This window comes from Carettochelys insculpta, chromosome 8 (assembly GCF_033958435.1).
Source record: "Carettochelys insculpta isolate YL-2023 chromosome 8, ASM3395843v1, whole genome shotgun sequence".
NCBI lineage: Eukaryota > Metazoa > Chordata > Testudines > Carettochelyidae > Carettochelys > Carettochelys insculpta.
In genome coordinates this window covers 2,887,146-2,907,455 of record NC_134144.1, presented here as the reverse complement: position 1 = coordinate 2,907,455, position 20,310 = coordinate 2,887,146, and the positions used below count along the sequence as shown (strand labels likewise).

Here is a 20,310-nt window from a genome sequence, read left to right as displayed (position 1 = left end):
TTTAAAAAAACACTAATGCAGCTTTAGGCTGCATGGGCATAATATTATTGGTAAAGACAGTGGAATGTTAGTACCATTATACAAGGCACTGGTGATACCTTATCTGGAATATTGTGTGCAACTCTGGTCTCCCATGTTTAAGAAAGATGAATTCCAATCAAACCAGATGTAGAGAAGGTTGATCTGAGAAATGGGAAACCCACAGAGAGAAAACTCAGGGCTTGGCTTGTTTAGCCTAGCCAAATGAAAGCAAATCACATCTCCCATGAGCCATCTGTAACTCCTCTCCCTGCCTGGTATTTATATAGGTTAAACACCAATGTGGACACATGTTAGTGGCCAGTTTATAGCCACTTGTTCAAGTTTACACTTGAAATTAGATGAAGGTATCTAATCATCACAAGAGTGAAATTCTGACCAACCTGATTCTGGAACCCTAGGCCTTATCATAGAAAGGGCAGAGGTTGGTAGCTGTTGGAGGGGTGCGGAGCAGTTTTTGCTGCTCTTTTCTTCTCTGCCTCTCCTCGCCTGCACTGTGGCAGGACCTCTCAAATTGTGCCGTCTTCTCATGGATTACCATTCTCTACTGGGGACAGTCTTGGACAAGGCTCTCCCAAGTGTTGACACCAATGTTGCACTTTTTCACACGTGCTTTCAGCATGTCTGTGTATCGCTTCTTCTGGCCCCCAGTGCTCCTCTATCCTTCTCCAACTTGGAAGACAGTCTGTTTAGGAAGGCGCTGATCAGACACCTCAACCATGTTACCAGTCCGACGAAGCTGTTGGTGAATGATAATGGCTTCAGTGCTGGTCATGTCCAACTCTTTCAGGACACTAGGGTTTACGCACCTATCCTCCCAAGAGTTATATAGAATTCTTATGAAGCAGCATTGATGATATTGTTCAAATGCCTTCAGATGACGTTTATATGTTGTCCAGATTTCACATACATACAATAATGTTGGAACAATGACTGTGCAGTATACAAAGAGCTTTGTCTTTGGATAGATGTCCCAGTTCTTGAAGACCTTTTTGAATTGCAGTGTAGACATACCTAGAGGATCTTTCTTGACTGCTGGTTGAATCTAAGTTTTAACTCATTATTCTCTAACCCACCATCCACACAGGAGAACTTCTGATCCAAGCTTGTAGGTCCTGTAAGCCCAGGCTCACTTACTTGACTGGGACTGTGTGTTTTGAGCCCAGGTTCAACTTTGTATTTGGCTGGAATTCACCAGTTTTGCTGTGAGGGTACAGGCAAGATCACTTGAGTTTAGATAGTTTTCCCGTGTCTTCCCAAAATTCTTTGTAAGGCATAGGCAGGTACTCCCACAATTCAATGGGGAAAAAAAATCCTAAAGCTTCTCTGCACAAAGAACCGACATACATGGTGTATTTCAGCTGAAATCTTTGCGGAGAGAAGACTTCAGAAACATTTCTACAGGGAGATAGATTTCTCTAGAAATTAAATGAAGTTACTAATGCTAAGAGAATCTTTCAAGAGGTTGTACTGATTGTTTACCTGGAGGATGGGAGAATGAGCATCAAAATTAAACTTTCTTTTCTGTTTGTTCTTGAGCATCACAACATTCATGGAAATATGTAACCATTTGTATTCTCCTTAAGGAATTTTCCTGCTCTTGTGTTTGTTTTTTTTTCAGGTGTTAATCATTATAATGAAATCAAGGGCCTCAGTATCAGTGAATTCCAGCCACCTCATTTGGTGATCTATATTGACGTACCAGTCTCGGAGGTACAGAAAAGGATCCAAGAGAAAGGAAAGGTAACTCTAGTTGTTAGCATGTCTTGAGTTAATGTTCTGATTAGGAGCCCAGGGCAATTAGGTGCCTGAAGTCTATTGGAAATCTTGGACTTCACTGCTAATCATTTTATTACAAACCTCTGGCTCTGACTGGGCTCATCCAAAAACTTTATAAACTTCCTCACTCAGTTACAGTTGCCCGCTTTCAGAAACCTGGAGGGTGCTGTTACAGATCACCAGGATGCAGTCAGTATAAAATGCACAGACCCTGATAAAAAAGCTTGAGGGCCCCAGTTCAGATTGCTATTAGAATGTTTCACTGAGTCCAAGACGAAAGCTATTTTTTAATATTTAAATGAAATGTGGAGGCCACATACTGCAGAAACCAGGGGGCCTTGCTGCTGATTCCTAAGTCCAGCTTTTTGCAGAGTACCCAGAGACTTGGCTATTATTTCAATTTTTCATTGTAACATAAATGATTTCACTTTCTAGTCTGAAATTACGATGCCTAAACTCTCCTGAAACTGGGATGTTCTGTGAAACTTGAGCGTTCTCCTTTTTGTTCTCAATCTTCTGAAAACCAGGATAGTTTCTCTAGGAGAACAGAGAATCTGCCTTTTGTTACCATATGGTACTACAAGAAGAATAACACTTTTCTTGAATGCTTTGGCTTTTGATATTTTGTAGCAACATGTTTTAAAATTGTCCCTCTAATATTTTATGTATATGTCAGTCTCTTGGGGACAGCTTTGGCCACAGACTTGCAAACTGCTGTCATCATGTCAAAGCAAAGATGACCATTGTTATAGGAAGGTGTATTTGGTAGCTGCAGGAAAAACAACAGGCATTTTTTGTAACTTCATGGTGATAACATTTGGCTGAGGTAAAGTTTGTCACTGGCCTGAGTTCCTTTGTGTATCACTATCTTTAATATAATGAAATGCCTGACTGATATGCAAAGTGGGACTGAATATTACCCTTTTGATTAAAGAACCTGATATCTTATGCAAGAGTAATAACGGGCTCTGAAGGAGAGCATCTCTGTTTAAGGTGTTTTTTTAAATCCTACCTTTAAAAAGCAACAGAAGAGGGTTCTATTTTTTTTTTGTTTGTTTTTTGTTTAATCTACCTCTGCTCATCTTAGTGAAAATAGAGCTGGTCTCCTTGGCCTCGCAGTCCTTTTTATCCTGGCAAAATTTCCCCTGTAATAACACTCCTTAGGGCAGAGGCCTTGAAGGTGCATGTGTTCATTAGTATATCTCTGTTGGTTAGCAGCAGTTTCTGGAGCTCTCACCTACATTAATGGCTTGTAGCTGTCCTTTTTCTGAATAGTAATTAGAGACCTCTGTGTGCTCAGCTAACTGAGGAGCCTGGTTTCCCCAAGGTTCTGCTCACCATCTCTGATATGCAGGTGAGGGCATTCTTTACCTCACAGGCAGGAATTAGGCTGCAAATATGTAGGAAAGAGCAGAACAGATCTGCTCGTAAGGGAAGTGGGAGATGTAATAAAAGAGCTATATAGAGAAACTGGTGCCAACAGTTGATAGGTAATCCCTTGACAGATTTGCAGCCCACTTCAGTTAAAAGAGGAAATTCTTGACCTTTATATAGAGGGCACAGATGCCCATCTGTCTGTCTAAAAATTAGAGAGAAATATATTTGGGGTGCAGGTTCTATACATTCAGATCCTAATCAAACTTCAGGAGACAAAATGAAGGATAGTTGGCCTACTACAATTAGCTTGCTAAAAGGGTCGGTGGATACCCCCTTTCTAAAATCTGATGACTATACCTAACTTCCTTAAACGTGTCGTTATATAGGATTAGTCATCAACTAATCTCCGGGGTGGGGGAATGTTCTTGGTTAGTATTTTCTGTTTATTTAAGATAAACAAAATTGAGATTCTTTTACCTTTTCCTCTCAGCCTGGTAGAGAAGTGTCTTTTGTGTATTCTTCAGTAGCTGTGTTCCCTGTAAGCTGAGCACTTGGGCAGCTGTGGAGGAGAGATTCAGGTGCTGCCCATCTGACTAGCAGGGCGCCCATAGCTGTCCCCACGTGTTTCTATTGGTGTACATTTGCACATGGCTTGATGCACATAACAAAATGTATTCCGCCCCGGATGGAAAAAACTGGAGGGAACACTGTTAAGCGGTACTTGCTTTTTTGTGTCATTCCAGATTCTTTTGTATTCCAAGAGAATCCTATTCACCTGCATTGTTAAAGGAATTGCAAAACAAATGCCTTCTATTTATAGAGAACCTAGGAGAAAGTACAGTGAAAAATGTATGGTTAAGTCTACACTGGGGCTCTTACTGTTGTAGCTTTCTAGCTCGGGAGTATGAATTCCCTCCAAGTGCAGCAAGTTACAGCACTGTAAAGTGGGCTGCAGCGCTCCCAGTGCTGTGAGCTACTCCCTTCATGGAGGTGGTTTCTGTAGCACACTGGGAGAGCTTTCTCCCAGCATTCCTCCTGTGGCTACACTTGTGCTGCTGCTGCTGTGTTCAGGTTTTAAAGTGCAGGCAGAGCTTGTAATTCTCCAGCAACTGTAGTTTATTCCCTTTGCTGCCTATGTAGTTTCGTGTATGTTAATACAATATTCTATAATCCCAAATACTCCATATGTTTCTCCTAATTTTGAAGTCTTCATAAATGTTTGTGAATGTAAAAGACTGTTTGGCTGTTAAACGTGGGAGCTGTGCTTCAACAGATGGCGTGGTAGCCGTGGCTTCTACTTGGGATACCTGGAATCTGTGCAGGTGGAAAAAGAAAACAAGCATACATATTTCAGAGTGTTTTGTTTTCTTTGTGTGTTAGCCTTATGAAAAAAAGGTGTCTCCTGCATACCTCCAGAGCATTGAAGATATCTACAAGAAATCTTTCCTGCCAGAGATCAGGTTAGCAGCCTATGCCATTTTCTGTGACAAATTTTTATGCAAAACTGTTTGTGTATGTGGCGGTAGAATATCCATACAAACACTTGATTAAAACTGCTTGTAGGTAGAAATCCTTGTGTTTGTTACCATATAAACTCTGGGCATAGTAAGTTACACAGCTACACAGTTGGATCCCTACTGTAGTTGTGAAATTCATCTTTGGAAATTATTCACTTCAGTTTACCCTTCATGTTAGTCAGCCCTGGCTACTGATATCATAGAATCATAGCCATGGAAGGGACCTAGGTCGTTTAATCTAATCCCTTGCATTCATGACAGGCATAATTATTAATGGACTTCACATCCTCCAACAGCTGTTTGTCTAACTTGCTCTTAAAAACCTCTAATAATGGCGATTCCACAGGCAATTTGTTCAAGTCTTTAGTTACCCTTACAGTTAGGAAGTTTTCCCTAATGTCCAGCTGCAATTCAGATCCATTGCTGCTTGTAATTTTAAACGTATTCCCAGTTTTAGACTCTGAGCGTTCTTCAGTTTTACTGGCTTTCTCTGTTAGCTGTTTAATTGCTACTAGCTTCTTTGGTGACGAACTGAAACAAAGATGTCCTTTAGCACCTCCCATTTTCATGTTTTCTATAACAGTTTTTCATTCTTCATTGAGTGACCAGGCTACCCTTTTCTTGGATTTCTTCTGCTAATGAATTTTGAGCATGTTTTCTTGCTTTCCTTCATGTCTCTAAGATGTTCAGTCTCATTTTGTGCATTGTGCATTCTTTTCCCTACAAAATTGTATTTTTGTTTATATTCATCCTTTGTAATTTGACCTCGTTTCCACTTAAGAACATAAGAACATAAGAATGGCCATACTGGGTCAGACCAAAGGTCCATCGAGCCCAGCATCCCATCTGCCGACGGTGGCCAATGCCAGGTGCCCCAGAGAAGGAGAACAGAAGACAATGATCAAGTGATTTATCTCCTGCCATCCATCTCCTGCCCTTGTTCTGAAGGCTAGGGCACCATACTTTATCCCTGGCTAATAGCCATTTATGGACCTAACCTGCAAAAATTTATCAAGCTCTTTTTTAAACCCTAATAGAGTCCTGGCCTTCACAGCCTCCTCGGGCAAGGAGTTCCACAGGTTGACTGTGCGCTGTGTGAAGAAAAATTTCCTTTTATTAGTTTTGAACCTGCTACCCATCAATTTCATTTGGTGTCCCCTAGTTCTTGTATTATGGGAAAAGGTAAATAATTTTTCTATATTCACTTTCTCCACACCATTCATGATTTTATATACCTCTATCATATCGCCCCTCAATCGCCTCTTTTCCAAACTGAAAAGTCCCAGTCTCTCTAGCCTCTCCCCATATGGGACCCGTTCCAAGCCCCTAATCATCTTAGTTGCCCTTTTCTGAACCTTTTCTAATGCCAATATATCTTTTTTTGAGGTGAGGAGACCACATCTGCACGCAGTACTCAAGATGTGGGCGTACCATAGTTTTATAGAGGGGAAGTATGATATCTTTTGTCTTATTATCGATCCCTTTTTTAATAATTCCTAACATCCTATTTGCCTTACTAACTGCCGCTGCACACTGCGTGGATGTCTTCAGAGAACTATCCACTATAACTCCAAGATCCCTTTCCTGATCTGTCGTAGCTAAATTTGACCCCATCATGTAGTACGTGTAATTTGGGTTATTTTTTCCAACATGCATTACCTTACACTCACCCACATTAAATTTCATTTGCCATTTTGCTGCCCAATCACTCAGTTTGCTGAGATCTTTTTGTAGTTCTTCACAATCTGTTTTGGTTTTGACTGTCCTGAACAACTTGGTGTCATCTGCAAACTTTCCCACCTCACTGCTTACCTCATTTTCTAGATCATTGATGAACAAGTTGAACAGGATCGGTCCCAGGACTGACCCCTGGGGAACACCACTAGTTACCCTCCTCCATTGTGAAAATTTACCATTTATTCCCACCCTTTGTTTTCTGTCTTTTAACCAATTCCTGATCCATGAAAGGATCTTTCCTCCTATCCCATGACCACCTAATTTACATAAAAGCTTTTGGTGTGGGACCGTGTCAAAGGCTTTCTGGAAATCCAGGTATATTATGTCCACTGGGTGCCCCTTGTCTGCATGTTTATTAACCCCTTCAAAGAATTCTGATAGATTAGTTAGACACGACTTCCCTCTGCCGAAACCATGCTGACTTTTGCCCAACAATTCGTGCTCTTCTACATGCCTTGCAATTTTAGTCTTTACTAGTGTTTCTACTAATTTGCCTGGTACTGATGTTAAACTTATCGGTCTATAATTTCCAGGGTCTGCTCTAGAGCCTTTTTTAAATATTGGCGTTATATTGGCCGTCTTCCAGTCATTTGGTACCAAAGTGGATTTGAAGGATAGGTTACAAACCACTGTTAATAGCTCCGCAATTTCACATTTGAGTTCTTTCAGAACCCTTGGGTGAATACCGTCTGGTCCTGGAGACTTGTTACTATTCAGCTTATCAATTAACTCCAAAACCTCCTCTAATGTCACTTCAATCTGAGTGAGTTCCTCAGATTTGTCACCTAAAAAGGCTGGCTCAGATTTAGGAACCTCTGTAACATCCTCAGCCGTGAAGACTGAAGCAAAGAAATCATTTAATCGCTCCGCAATGGCACTGTCTTCCACTTCTTGTAGTACTCATCTCTGAGTGTCAGATCATTGAAGATCTTGCGGTCTCTTGCCATGCTTCCTATCATTCCTACTCAGTAGGATAGTTTGCTGTTATTCCCTTAATAATATTTCTTTGCAAAACTGCCAACTCTTGAATTGTTTTTTTCCTGAGACTTAACTGAGTGGGCTTAAGACAGGTGAAAGGTTTTTATTTGAAGTTTTAGGTTCCACCAACTTTCTAAAAGCATAAATTTGCAGGGGAGGGTTAGAGTCATTGCCAGTGGTCATTTGGATTGTAACAGCAGGATTCCAAGACAGAAATCATAGAACCCTAGAACTGGAAGGAACCTCAAAATGTCATCAAGTCCAATCCTCTGCCCTCATGGCAGGGCCAAGAACCATCTGTATCATTCCTCTTAGATAGTTATCCAACCTGTTCTTAAATATATCCAATGATGGAGATTCTGCAACCACCTTAGGCAATTTATATGTGCGCTTAGCTACCCTCCCAGCTTGTTATCACCTGCAGACTTAGTAAGTGTACTCTCTCTGCCATTATCTATATCATTCATAAAAACATTGTACAGAACTGATCCCTGGGGAGCCCCATTTGTTATTCCCTTCCAGCATGACCGTAAACTATTAATAAGTACTCTGTGTAGCTGGTTATCCAACCAGTTATGTAGCCACCTAGTAGTAGCTCCGTCTAAGCTGCATTTCTGTAGCTTAATTATAAGGTCATATAGTAATGTATCCAAATGCTTTACTACCTCCTCGACTCGCAATGTTGTAGAAGCAGTGATGCTATTACAAGATATATGAACCCAAATCCGTAATTCTATGCTTTTCATCCTCATGTCTTAGAGCACATTATAAACAGCCTCACAGCTTAACAGTTGAGTGTGGAAGTATTAGTATGTTGTACAGAAGGGTGTACGGCAGTGCAGTGTTTCTGCCTTGTTTGCACCCGAAGGAGTGATAAAGCAAGGAATAAATCATAGGACCACAGATTGCTGTCCTCTTTTCTCCAGCTATGAGGTGTGTCTTCCTGTCTCTCTTCCAGTGATGTATCACAGACCTTTGGCATTACCACCTTGGCTGCTCATCAGGTTGACAGGGTATTGTTAACAGCCTGTGGAGCTGAAGAGAGCACTTTCTAAGAGCAATACAAAGAGTGAAATCTACTGGACTGTGGGGGGAGATGGGGGTGTGTGGACAGGAGGGTGTTGCAAGCTAAGGAAGGGAATAGGTGTCCTAATATGAGCATCCGTCAGATTTGTTCAGAGAAAAACTTGGATTTTTCTCTTTCTTCAAAAAGTGTAATAGTTCTGCGATAGTGAATATTTAAAAACAGACAACTGATAAAAAAAATCAACAGGGATTTTCGGTTGTTCTCTTGCTTTAACTCTCTGTTTTCCTATCCCATATGGCAACCACTTCTGAGCAGTCTTCTGTGATCAAAAATAACTCTTTAGTTGGTTTTGTGCAGGTTCTGGTAAAAGACACACCTTCTTCCCTAGCCTGGTAGACTGTATGTGCTCTTCTCTGCTGAGCCTAGGTAGGAAAGAACTAAGAACTGAATTTGAGATTGCAGTATGGCAACTCTGAGCAATACCCTGCAGACAATTTCTGTATCTCCCCTATTCCAGCTTAAGGGAGAGACCCCTCAATCAAACCTGTCTTGGGGACTAAACTTAAATGAAAGTGAATATCTTTGGCAATTTACGTTAGGCCATTTCTACACTACAGGTGTGATTAGTGGCAGTTATAACTCCGTAGCATAGCTGCATCCTACATTGATGGAAGGGTCTTTTTCCATCACTTTAGGTAATCTGTCTCTGAGCAGCAGGAGCTACTTTGATTTAAAAAAAATCTTCTGTAGACCTAGACATACCTACTTAGGTAGGATTTATGGTGCTGTGCGTGGAAGAATTTTTCACACCCCCGACTACAGTACCTAAATTGGTCCAACTCGCGAAGTGCAGATGAGGTTTCATCATGGTATGTCACTGTGTGATGACTCTGGCCAGGAAGAATAACTTTCAAAGGTCACAAAGCCAATCTGCTTTGAATTAAAACAAGATAGCGATAATTCTGCTGGGTCTGGCTTTTGTATATATCCAATGTCAGTCAAAACAAGCTTGAAGATGTATAGTAACCTGTCCATCTCCTCTTGTATTCTTGCTGCCAGTCCCAAGATGAATCAGGGTAAATGTGCTGACAGCAAATGAACTGAGTCCTGTCATCTTGAAGCTTGTCTGTCATCTGGGGTTTGAGTTGTTGATGCAGGTAAGGTCAGCTGCCTTATTGTTGAATTTATCCCCACTGAATAGCAGCTAGTGCATAGCTGTCAGAACGAAGTGGAACTAAAGGCTGAAGAATGAGGCTGGGAATTTGTAGCCTTTCCTTCTCCCTGAGGGCAGAATTGTTTTAATTCACCAGCGAGGAGAAAAATGTTGCTTATTCTTTGGATCAAATTGAGCCCCCATAATATACCATGTTATTTCCTACAGATTAAATCCAGTCTAGCTGGTCCTGCTGTGATTTCAACTCTTCATCTGTGTGTGGGTAATACACTTGTTAAGCAAACAGTCTGCTTGGCATCTCTGTATGGGTTTATAACAGCCTGTCAGATTGAAGTTTGTACTGTGTTTCAAAGGACACATCTGTCCCTTTGCTGTAAAATTTTTAGCATGTTTCAGACAAACATGGAATTCATCAATAGTTTGTGTATTAGACTAAAATAGGAGGTTGCTATCCTACTGGGGATAGCAGAACCTCCTCGCATGACTAATGTGGGGATAGGTAGTTCTCTTCCTTGTGTTGAACAGACCACTTCAGTCTTTCTGGAGGTTGTCTTCTGGCCATAAATCTAAAATTGCAAATTCGTTCTTCATCTTCATAACCAGTTCTGCTGCTACTGAGCAGCTGCTCCCTCCTGGCGAAAACCGATGTTTAGGCTGGACATTAGGAAAAACTTCTGGACTATCAGGGTGGTTAAGCACTGGAATAAATTGCCTGGGGAGGTTATAGACTCTCCAACACTTGAGATATTTAAGAGTAGGTTAGGCAGACATCTGTCGGGGATGGTAGACGCTTCTTGGTCCTACCATGGGAGCAGGAGACTGGACTCGATGACTTCTAGAGATCCCTTCCAGTTCTAGTGTTCTATGATTCTAAACAGGCTGCAAAGTGTCGAGTAGTTTGAGCTGCCCTGCAATGCAGTTGCTAGGTCAGAACTCTGTATTTGGTCAGAACAATCCACTGTCCTTTGTTTAGTGAAACTTGAAGCGGGGGTGCAGGTGCCTGTGCTGCACTGCAATAATAGTCTCCTCTGGGAACAGAAAGCCGGGCAGTTGTGCTCCTCTGCCCATTGTAGTAAGTGGGAGGCGAACGTAGGAGCGGAGGTTTTCAATAATCCTACAGCTGCTTTGAGTGGTATCCCTGCGGATGTTCTGTAGTAGGTGGGCTTGTGTCCATGCCCGTTCTGTCCCCCCTCCTGCTCCATCACAAAGTTAATCCGCATGTGTGGGCAAACTCCCTTTAGTTTCAAGCACAAAATCCTTGATAAGAGCCCTGAAGGAGAGGAGGGTAGGTTGCAGAGCACCCATAAGGATACACCTCTCAAAGAACCCTCCAAGTAAAAAGAACAAAACCACGAACTCTCTTTTGGGAGCCAGGAAATTGTTTAAATTTTAAAGTGGCCTGCGCAGCAGCAGCCTCCCTAGCCAGAAACTGATTATTATCAGTGATGCGGTGAAGTGCTTTGGGTTCCTTTGGAATAAAGGGAATGTTTCTTATTTACAAAGCCATCCTAAGGGACCTTTGTTAGCTCAGGCCTGATGCTGGTTTTGGCCTCCATGCTGCTGCTGTCCTAAATTGTCACCTGCTGGGTATGTGCTGCCAGCAGCAGGTTTCAAAGTGCCAGGTTTTAGTCCTGCTTTGGATTTGCAGAGTGTTGTGCTAAGCACAAGGCGACTTTTTCAGAGCTTTTGTATGAGCTGCAAAGTAAAGGCAAAGTTGTACTTAAATTTGCCTGGGCTGTGAACTTCCATCTTAAAGCACATAGTGCAAAAACAAAAGGCTCCACGATTGCTATTTGCTCCCATAAAAAGCGCAGGGTGTCTAGAATTAGCAGTGATTTACTTGGGAAGAACTGGGGCAACAAGTGGAAGTGTTGGTAATGCTGCTAGACAGTATTGACATCCTGTGGTTAAGCAAATTCTTTGGTTTGCACTGGTCAAGTCCTGAGGCGCTGAACTAGAGAGGTTCACCTGATACTATGGTGCTGCCCAAGAGGGCCACATAAGCACCAGACCTGCTTGCACTAAGTTCTGTACAAAATCAGAAAAGATATTCCTTGGGCCAGGACACTTAGTCTGTTTTGTGGACGTTTTCCATCTATCCATCCATAGGGATCTCTCTTTAATGTCATAGTGTTTGTTACCATCTATCTTGATAAATAAACATAAACAATTTAATCCTTTCCAGAAATAATCCACAAATGTAATGGGTGTATTGGATGGCAGGGCTCTCTCACTGAAGTTTGGGTTAGACAGCTGCTAAGAGGTTTGGAGACTGACTCTCTGGGCTGAATAGGAGCAGAAGTACAGATATAGGACAAGTGTCTCTTAGACGTGTATTAACAAAGTCTTCAATTCAGATGTACCCAGAGAGTTTTTTAAATTAATTCTGACATTTGGAATTTTAAAATCTTTCGCTACAAGAAAGAAACATCGAGCAATGCAAGGAGGAGTCTGCCACAAAAATTTCTGCAAATTACTCCTCCACAAAAAAAGAAAATCTTGATTTGAAATTAAGCTGTATTGCATCTAAATAAATGGAAAAATTTAATTTCCACATGCATAATTTGGTCTTTTTTTTCTGAGGGGCAAGATAGCTATATTCATTAACTTTAATGTTTATCTTTTCTTTGCAGTCAGACCTCTGAGGTTTTGCAATACACAGCACGTGAGGCAGAGGATATAGAAAAGGTAAAAGCGCTTACTGCGTGAAATAGATATCATTAAGTTTTTAACAAGGAAATCTTTTTAAATGATCTGTTCCAGCTTTCCTTTATAGTTAGTCTTAGATTTACAGATTTAATCATGGATTTACAATGTAGAGTAACAGTGACATAAAGTAATTTCCCTCTAGTCTTGTAACGAGTTACTTTTAAAGGTTTTAAGCTATATCAAGTTATTTCATTAACTTACTTGACCGCTAGTAGTGGAATGTTGAGACTGTGAAGAAGCCAGTCACTTGATCTGTATTGACAGGCTTTTTCATACGTGCTACATCTACATTAGAAGCATCTGTCTACAGAAGTTACTGGCAGAAGAGATGTTCCGACAAAACTTCTGTCAACACTTCGCATCTACACATAAGAGGATCATCTTTTGACTCTTTCTTGACAAAAGGACCCCCCGAAGAGTCTCGACAGCTTTTTTTGTCGACAGTTGCTGTTGACAGAACGCATTTTGTGTGTAGGCGCACTGCGAGTTTTGCCAACAGAACCCCAGTTTTGTCTACAAAACTCTCTAGTGTAGACATAGCCTCCGTGTCCATGAGTTGCAGGATTTTCTCTCCAAATGGATTGGTGTCAAGCAGTTTCCTAAACTGTGTTCCATGGACAACTCGCAGGTGTGCCATGTGTGTCTGACACTTTTCTGATATCACACACAGAAGTTCTGTACTTTCTGTTGTTAAAACCAGATACAGTATTACTACTTCACTGCTGTGATACCTGATTAAATTATTGCCTTTTGTTTTTGCTGTATATGTTGCTGTTTGGTATTTTTTGGTCTGACAACTCTTTTTTCTTTAAAGGAAATTGTCGTACATATATAATTCTTTGGTGTTCCATGGTCTCAAAAAATGTAAGAAACTGGTGTAGATCAGTGTGGATGTGGGGAGAGTCAACCAAACTGCAGGATGATAAGCCAGGTTATAGTAACCAATTTGAGTAGCCTGGAATTGTTTCCTAGTACACTGAATTGCAGAAAGTGTGTGGGGTTATGTCTTGACCGGGAGCAGCGCAAGGCAGACAATGGGAGAAAGGTGATGCAGTACCTATTTCCAATTGGTAGAGCTCTGTGACAGGTTTTCCAGACAATATATAGCTGCATCTCATGGAAAAGTGCAAATATCATCCCTGGTGATGCATGTTTAACTGTTTGACACATGGTAAAAGCCTAATAATTAGGTCCAATCTCCCCTCTCTGATTTGTTTTCGTAGGATGAACAAACTGACATTGTTTTAGGCCCTGTCATCTCTGTTAAAATTGTAGACTTGAGGGCTTTTTACCTTGGAATTAAGCTCAGTGTAGTTAGGTGTAAGGGATCTAAACAGGTCAACTGTTACTGGGTTGTGTGAAAGCTTTTTGACTTGATTATCCCTGTTACACTTTGCTGCTCATTTCCATCCTGTGTGGTTAATAAAGATGTGTGTTGGATACTACTGTGGTGTAACCTGGTTCCCTAACACTGTAGAGATTATCAGGGTAGCAAGGCAGATGTCACTGAGAGGGGGTTGAGATGCATGAACAGGCTTGTGTATAACTTTTAAAGGAAAAAGAGAAATGTCTTAAATGTGAGGTATTCAACAGTGTGATGCAAGGAAAGTTATTCAGGAAGGATCAGGTCAACAGGCAAGGAATAACATTCAGTACTTCATTTTGGACCCACCAAGGAGCAAGTGATGGGTGTCAGATGTGCAAGGGAGGAGTAGGCTCCAGTAAATGAGCGGAAATGATCAGGGTGGTGATGCAAGGAACAGTTGGATTTTCAATATGTTGCAGAGGAAGATACAGCAAGATTTGACAGGACCTGGATGTGTGGGAATGGATGGGAGGAATCAAAAGATGGTCCCGGGGTGTAGGTCTAGAGATGGGGATAGTCACCGTTCTCAGTAGGGACGAAGAGAGGATTTAGAAGGGAAGAAAAGCTGGTAACTTTTAGAAAATCCCATTGTTGATAGTTTTATTTTAATCCATAAATGGGGGTTTAAAGTCACCTAAAGCTCTTCTTGCAGCTATTCCTCTAGACCAGCAATGTTACATCATCACAGTACATGCCCGGAGAATGTATTTATGACACATGTTCTCATATTTACTTTGGATTTGAACAGATCTGGGCTAGAGTAGGAATTTATTTGAAGTCATAGACTTAGTAAGTTAGATGCCACATATGAGTATTAATTCTGCTTTGAAGGAACTTGCACTATATGTTCCCTTTGATGGGAAAGAGTCTCAGAAGTGAAACGTTCCTTAAAAGCTGATGGATGATGGACAAAATCATTTGCAATCCACATATCCTGTGTGTGAAAATATATACACATACACACTGTCACCCACCCAGAGTAGACCAATGCTGTGGTTTGGATAAGAAGCTGCTGAAAAGAAACTCTTTCCTACAGTCAGTTGAGTAAATGGAACTGATTAGAATATTGATTGATTTCAAACACGCGATTTATAATGGTCTTTAGAAATTAACGCAGGGGCCTGCTAGGCAGTAATTGAAGAGTTACCTCGGCATGGAAAATAATTATGTTCACATTTGTCAAATGGAACATATGGTATCTAGTTTGAGTATTTGGAATGAAAAATTAAGACTAACAAAGGAGTTATTAAACTGACTTGTCATATGTTTCTCTTCTCCACCATTCCCCAAGAAATATTTAGTGAAATCGAAGAAGGTGAAATACAGGATGTTGCATAATGCTAAAGGACTAGCTTCATGAGTGTATGTAAGGAGCAAAATGTTATGAAAGATGACAGTTCATAAATGGTGCTGCTGTGGCAATGAAACAAATGAGCGTGAACGGACTCCTGCAGGGACAGGTCTTTCTGCAAAGAGCCACTGCAAGGGGAAATTGACAAACCCTGCACCAGCTGGGGCTTGGGCAGCCTTCTGCTTGAGCCGTAGCTGGCACAGGGTCCTCAGTGTCCTGTTGTTGTGTTGTAATGTGTGGTGGAGAATAGAAAGGAGAATCTGGGGGACGGCCAAAGCTTTCTGAATGTGATCATTACTTTTTTTGTTTCTGTTGAAAGGTGGTAGCAAATAAATTGGTGGGTGGCTTTGTTCAATTGTATATATAGTTTGCTTGATTGGTTTATTTTTATTGGCTGAAGACAGAAATTTTGGTGAAAACTCTTGTAATTGTACTAAATCCCCCTCTTACAGGTAATTGAAGATATTGAGTATCTGAAGTTTGATAAGGGACCTTGGCTGGAAGAAGATGATGTTAGTTTCCATTACTTGAGGATGTAGTAAGTAAACCTATTCCGGTTCAGTGTTGCCATTAAGGAGAAGCTTTTATTGTCTTGTGCTTTAAAAAAAAAAATTCCTATTAGCACCAAGACTGATCTCTCATGGACAATGGATGCAGCTATAACAGATTTTGGTAATAGGCTTTTGGGAGCTGGATGACTGCCAATAGTCTGGTATGTAGACTACCAACTTTTAGAAAGCCAGACATCAGATGGTGGCTATTTGCTTGCTACAAACTTGAGCTAGATTCAGCTGGAGACGCACAGATGAAGTCTCCATATCTCATTAATCAGTTCCCATGCCACAGAATCCTCTGACTGTTTCATAATAAGAGGTTTGCCCTGAACAGTAGATTTTTGAGCTTCCAAAAATTGTACAAGTTAAATCAGTGTAATTATTCTTGTTCCAGAACAATAACCAGCTCAAAATGAGAGCCTCAAGAATTAAAAAACAGATGCTGCAATATGCAGTTAGCTATGCAGTATCTTTCACTGTCCCCTTTTTGTTGGGAGATGGCGGTGTGCTAATGCTTGCTGGGATGTGATGCTATTAAATTTATAATGAACGTGATCATTAAAGTTGGGTATGAAAAAGCCCTCCTAGGCCCAAGCATGCTTCTTTTCCATTTCTACTGTTCAGGGAGAGCAACCAACAAGGAAGCTAAATACCTGTCCAGAAGTATGTCAGGAAAAATTGAGACAACAACAACAAAAAAGTGCTCAGGAATATTTTTGATGAGTGGCTGCCTTACTAGGCAGATTTATACAGCACTCTGAGTAATTCATTTAAAGTACAGTATGGAAATGTATTTCATGCGGCTTTCAGAAGCATTGCAAAGGCTTGGGAGGCAGTTGCTGGGAAAGAGCCTGGGTGTGAACTTGGATGGTAGTGGTCTGTGGGTGAGAGAAGTATGGAACAGACTTCTTTGGGCACGGGGGGGGCTTGTTAGGGAATTTCCACCAGCGTGACATGTAAGCTGATTGCTTCAGAGGCTGCCCAACAGAGATTCAACTGCCACTCAGCTGAATAGAAGAGCCCCCACAGTTGGCAGAATGTTTGTATTGATGGTGCACATCCCCATATGCTCAGTGCACATAACAAAATTTATTCTGCCCATGGTCAGAAAAAAATCAGAGGGAACCCTGATCTCAGCCATACAGACCCTGGCTGACCCCTGCCTGTCTCCTTCCATGAAGCACATCTGCCACTGTCCTCGCATGTTTCTGCTCCCCTACCAATACCTATATGGCACTGCACTTCCCCTCCTCTGCCCACAGCCTCATGTGTCCATGTACCCTCAGAGCGACTGAAAATTAGCAGTAATTGTAATTAACATTATGAGCTGTATTATTTGCTTTATAATAAAATATCTAATGTAATAAAGCAATTCATGCAGCTGTTTAGATGGCCCTAACCATCAGTGACATTAATAAGTCCTTTCCAGCCTGTAACATGCTCCTTCTCTGAATGCCCAGAGAGAGGGGGTATGGGGGTGATGGGGAATTGAAGTTTGCTCTGAGCAGAACTGAAGGAACCTGCCCTGGGCGCACAAGCCCTAGGTTATGTGTGACCTGCCTGGTGTCAAGAGCTATTGTTTGTTATGGAAGAATCTGCTATTTTTTAACTTGAATATTTTGCATGTGCAGGGTCAGATGCTGTCCATGTTCACACTCATGCTGCTCTCATGGACATTAAAGGGGATACGTTCTTAAGTTAACCCCCATTCTGTGACGGAGTCATGTAGGATGTAGGACTTGAAGGGACTTGGATCACCAAGTTGAGTCCCTTGCTGGTACAGGCACCTTCTTACAGGCCTGTCCATAGAGTTAAATCTCCAGTGCAGCATGATGCATTTTTTTTAATAATACATCCTGATCGTTCATACTGAACTTGTTCCAGTTTGTGGAGAGCAATACTAACCTTTTTAGTTTGGTGTAACATGGAAGATGCACACTCATCTAGGCTGTAACCTAAAGTATAGGGAGGCAGCTTGATCTGGTGTCCCCAGCACTGGTAGTCACCTGCATCGTGACCCTTGAACAAGTCACTTCCCACTTCTGTTGCCCTTCTCAGCTTTGTGTAACTTTTTGGATTGTAAGCTCTTTGGGGCTGGCACTAGCTCTAGCTCTGAGTTTGTGTAGGCCCCAGTACAGTGAGGATATTGTGCAAATAATAAGACAAACAGAAGGGCAGAGCCTTCCCACATAAACCCTGTGTAATAAAATGTCTTGCCTCCCTGCCCTCTTTGCCTTCCCAGAGACTTGTTGGAGGGGAAGAAGGAAAGGGCATCTGCACCAAAAGCAGAAGTGTGTGACTGCTTGGGGAAGGGGTTGAAAGTGGTCCAAAGTCCCAGGCCCCCCTCAGAGAACTCTGTCCTATCCTCCTATCCTATGACACCTCCAGATCTACTGATGACAATACAACTCAGCCTTCCTGACTGAGCTAACCTCGTTATCCCCAGCCTTGCTCTGGCCTATTTATACCTGGCCTTGCAGATTTCCAGGACCAGCATCTGAAGAAGTGAGTCTGTGCTCACGAAAGCTCATGCTCTAAACTTCTCTGTTAGTCTATAAGGTGCCACAGGACCCTTCGTTGCTGCTGCAGATCCAGACTAACACGGCTACCCCTCCGATACTCTGTCCTATCCGTGACTTTAACAGGCTTTGGATCACGCCCATAGGGAAGTCCCAGTGTGATTGCTGCCTGAAATAGAAACAGGTTGTTTCTCAAGTGGGTAGGTCCTAGGCCATTTAGGGCAGCACTGACCCAATGGGCCTGAAGTGCATTTCCTAAGCACCAATGTCATGGGTTCAGTGACCTATTCAGCATATAGACTGCTGGATTCCATGCAAGCTTCAGCTCCTGAATGGAGTTAATGCCTAGTTCCTTCTAGCGCACATTGTGATAACCTTGTGTGGGACAGCCAAATGAATATCATCCCTTCAGCTGCCAGCTCGAAAGATGGCCTGTTTACATCCTAGGGTGTATGGGTGCATCTGTATTCCCAACAGAGTACACCACTTCCTGTCCACCCTGCCAATTTATAGTCTTCTGTCAAATGTTTGCACTGCCAGCTTAATGGTGGTTTGGTGTCTCCTGTGTGGGATTGGTCTGCTACAGACATTCAGGACGTACAGAATATGTCCCACACTTCCCAGGCCCAGGGTCATATTTGGTACCTGCTTCCTTTGGCAAGTTCCACAAGCACAGCTCCCCAAGGCAAAATTTAACACAATATTGATAAATCTGTTTTTAGTCATTGTTGATAAAAGGGTTTTTATCCATATGAATTTTATCTGAAGGGAAGCAATTTCTATTTGACACTAACTTAGCACCAGCAGAACCAGGCTGATTGAAACTTGGGATCTGTATCCTTTCCATATTTTTGTGGTTAATCACCCATTATGTAGGGACTGTTAGCATGACTGCTCCTCTCGCACCATTGAATATGCTTCAGTCTACCTAGGTGGGGAGGGTGTTATAACGGTGGTAAAGTGTTGTGTTTTGGTTTCTGCAGTATCGCCAACTTCCAGCATGTAATTTCGTGAGGTCTCCTCCCCCATCACTAAATTTTTATAATACTTTAGGGTTTTATACTTCTAGGTTTTGTAGTTTTAGGTGTTACATTTTCAAGAGTTTTTTGGCAACTATATGAAAATTTGAAACTTTGATTCCAGGAACTGGGACTTTAAGGAGAACACCAACTGTTACAAAGGGTGTGGTTAAAATCAGGTGTTGTCAAAATTGTCAAACTTTTCTGCATCAGTGACGCCTGGGAACTTCCTTTTCGTTTTTTACTGGTTTGAGAGAGAGTCAAACTCCAGAAAATATTCAGTTGCACTGATCTATACGTGGAAAAAAAACTAAGGAAATTTACTAGCTGTTTATAAATGCTTTCTGCTGGGATGGATTAGTTCTAGCACATGTTTTGGTGCTAGATAGAAGATGTTATGGAAGGTATTGCTCTTATTAATAGTCTTCCAAGATCTGTCTGAATGTGCAAGCTAATATTTTGCTTTGGGAAGACCTGCCATTCTCATGTTTAGTTCTTGTCATTCAAGCTGCTGCGTAGAGGCAGACCTCCTTGGAGAAGGAGCTGCAAGAGCAGCAGGGGTGTCTGCAGTCTGTCTCAGTCTCTAGCTGGAGTATTCCCAGACTGAGTGAGTGTTTTTTTCCACTGGGAAGCTAACTTGCCAAGTCCAGGATATCTGCTATGGTTTGGACGAGGGACAGTGCTGCTGTTAGGAGACATGGCTGTCTGAAACAGGACGAGGGGTTGATAAATTGAAGGGTGATCTAGAGCCTGTGCTATCAGGCCCCAAGGCTGAAAGGCACCTGAGCGCCATCAGCAGGAGTTGGGGTGTGGGGATGGCTCAGGGCTGGGAGTTGGAGCATAGGAGGGGGTGAGAGCTCCAGACAGCATTAACTGCATGGTGGGAGTGAGCTTCCCTGGAAGCAGCAACATCCCTCTCCCTCAGCTCCTAGGGGGAGCGCTGGCAGACAGCTGTATACAAAGCCTGCAGCTACTGTAGGAACAAAGCCTGGACACTGTGTAGAATCAACCAGGAGGGTTTATTACACACAGCGCTGGCAGAGTGCCACCATGCCTGTCAGGCTAGGCTCGGTGAAGTGCTATCAAGCAATAGGTTACAAGTGATTATATAGGATAATAGAATCAATGTATATCTTGTTTAAACAGATGACTATAGAAACAATG

General features: G+C 42.0%; 1 protein-coding gene across 1 annotated transcript in view; it reads left to right on the top strand.

Annotated features, from left to right (window-relative positions):
• The window catches only part of NDUFA10 (NADH:ubiquinone oxidoreductase subunit A10), a 49,629-nt gene that overhangs the window by 7,109 nt on the left and 22,210 nt on the right, over positions 1–20,310 (top strand). Inside the window, exons 5-8 of the mRNA XM_075001781.1 lie at positions 1,661–1,782; positions 4,576–4,655; positions 12,262–12,316; positions 15,507–15,592. Of these exons, the coding sequence (XP_074857882.1) occupies positions 1,661–1,782; positions 4,576–4,655; positions 12,262–12,316; positions 15,507–15,592 (343 nt within the window). The remainder of the gene's footprint in view (positions 1–1,660; positions 1,783–4,575; positions 4,656–12,261; positions 12,317–15,506; positions 15,593–20,310) is intronic.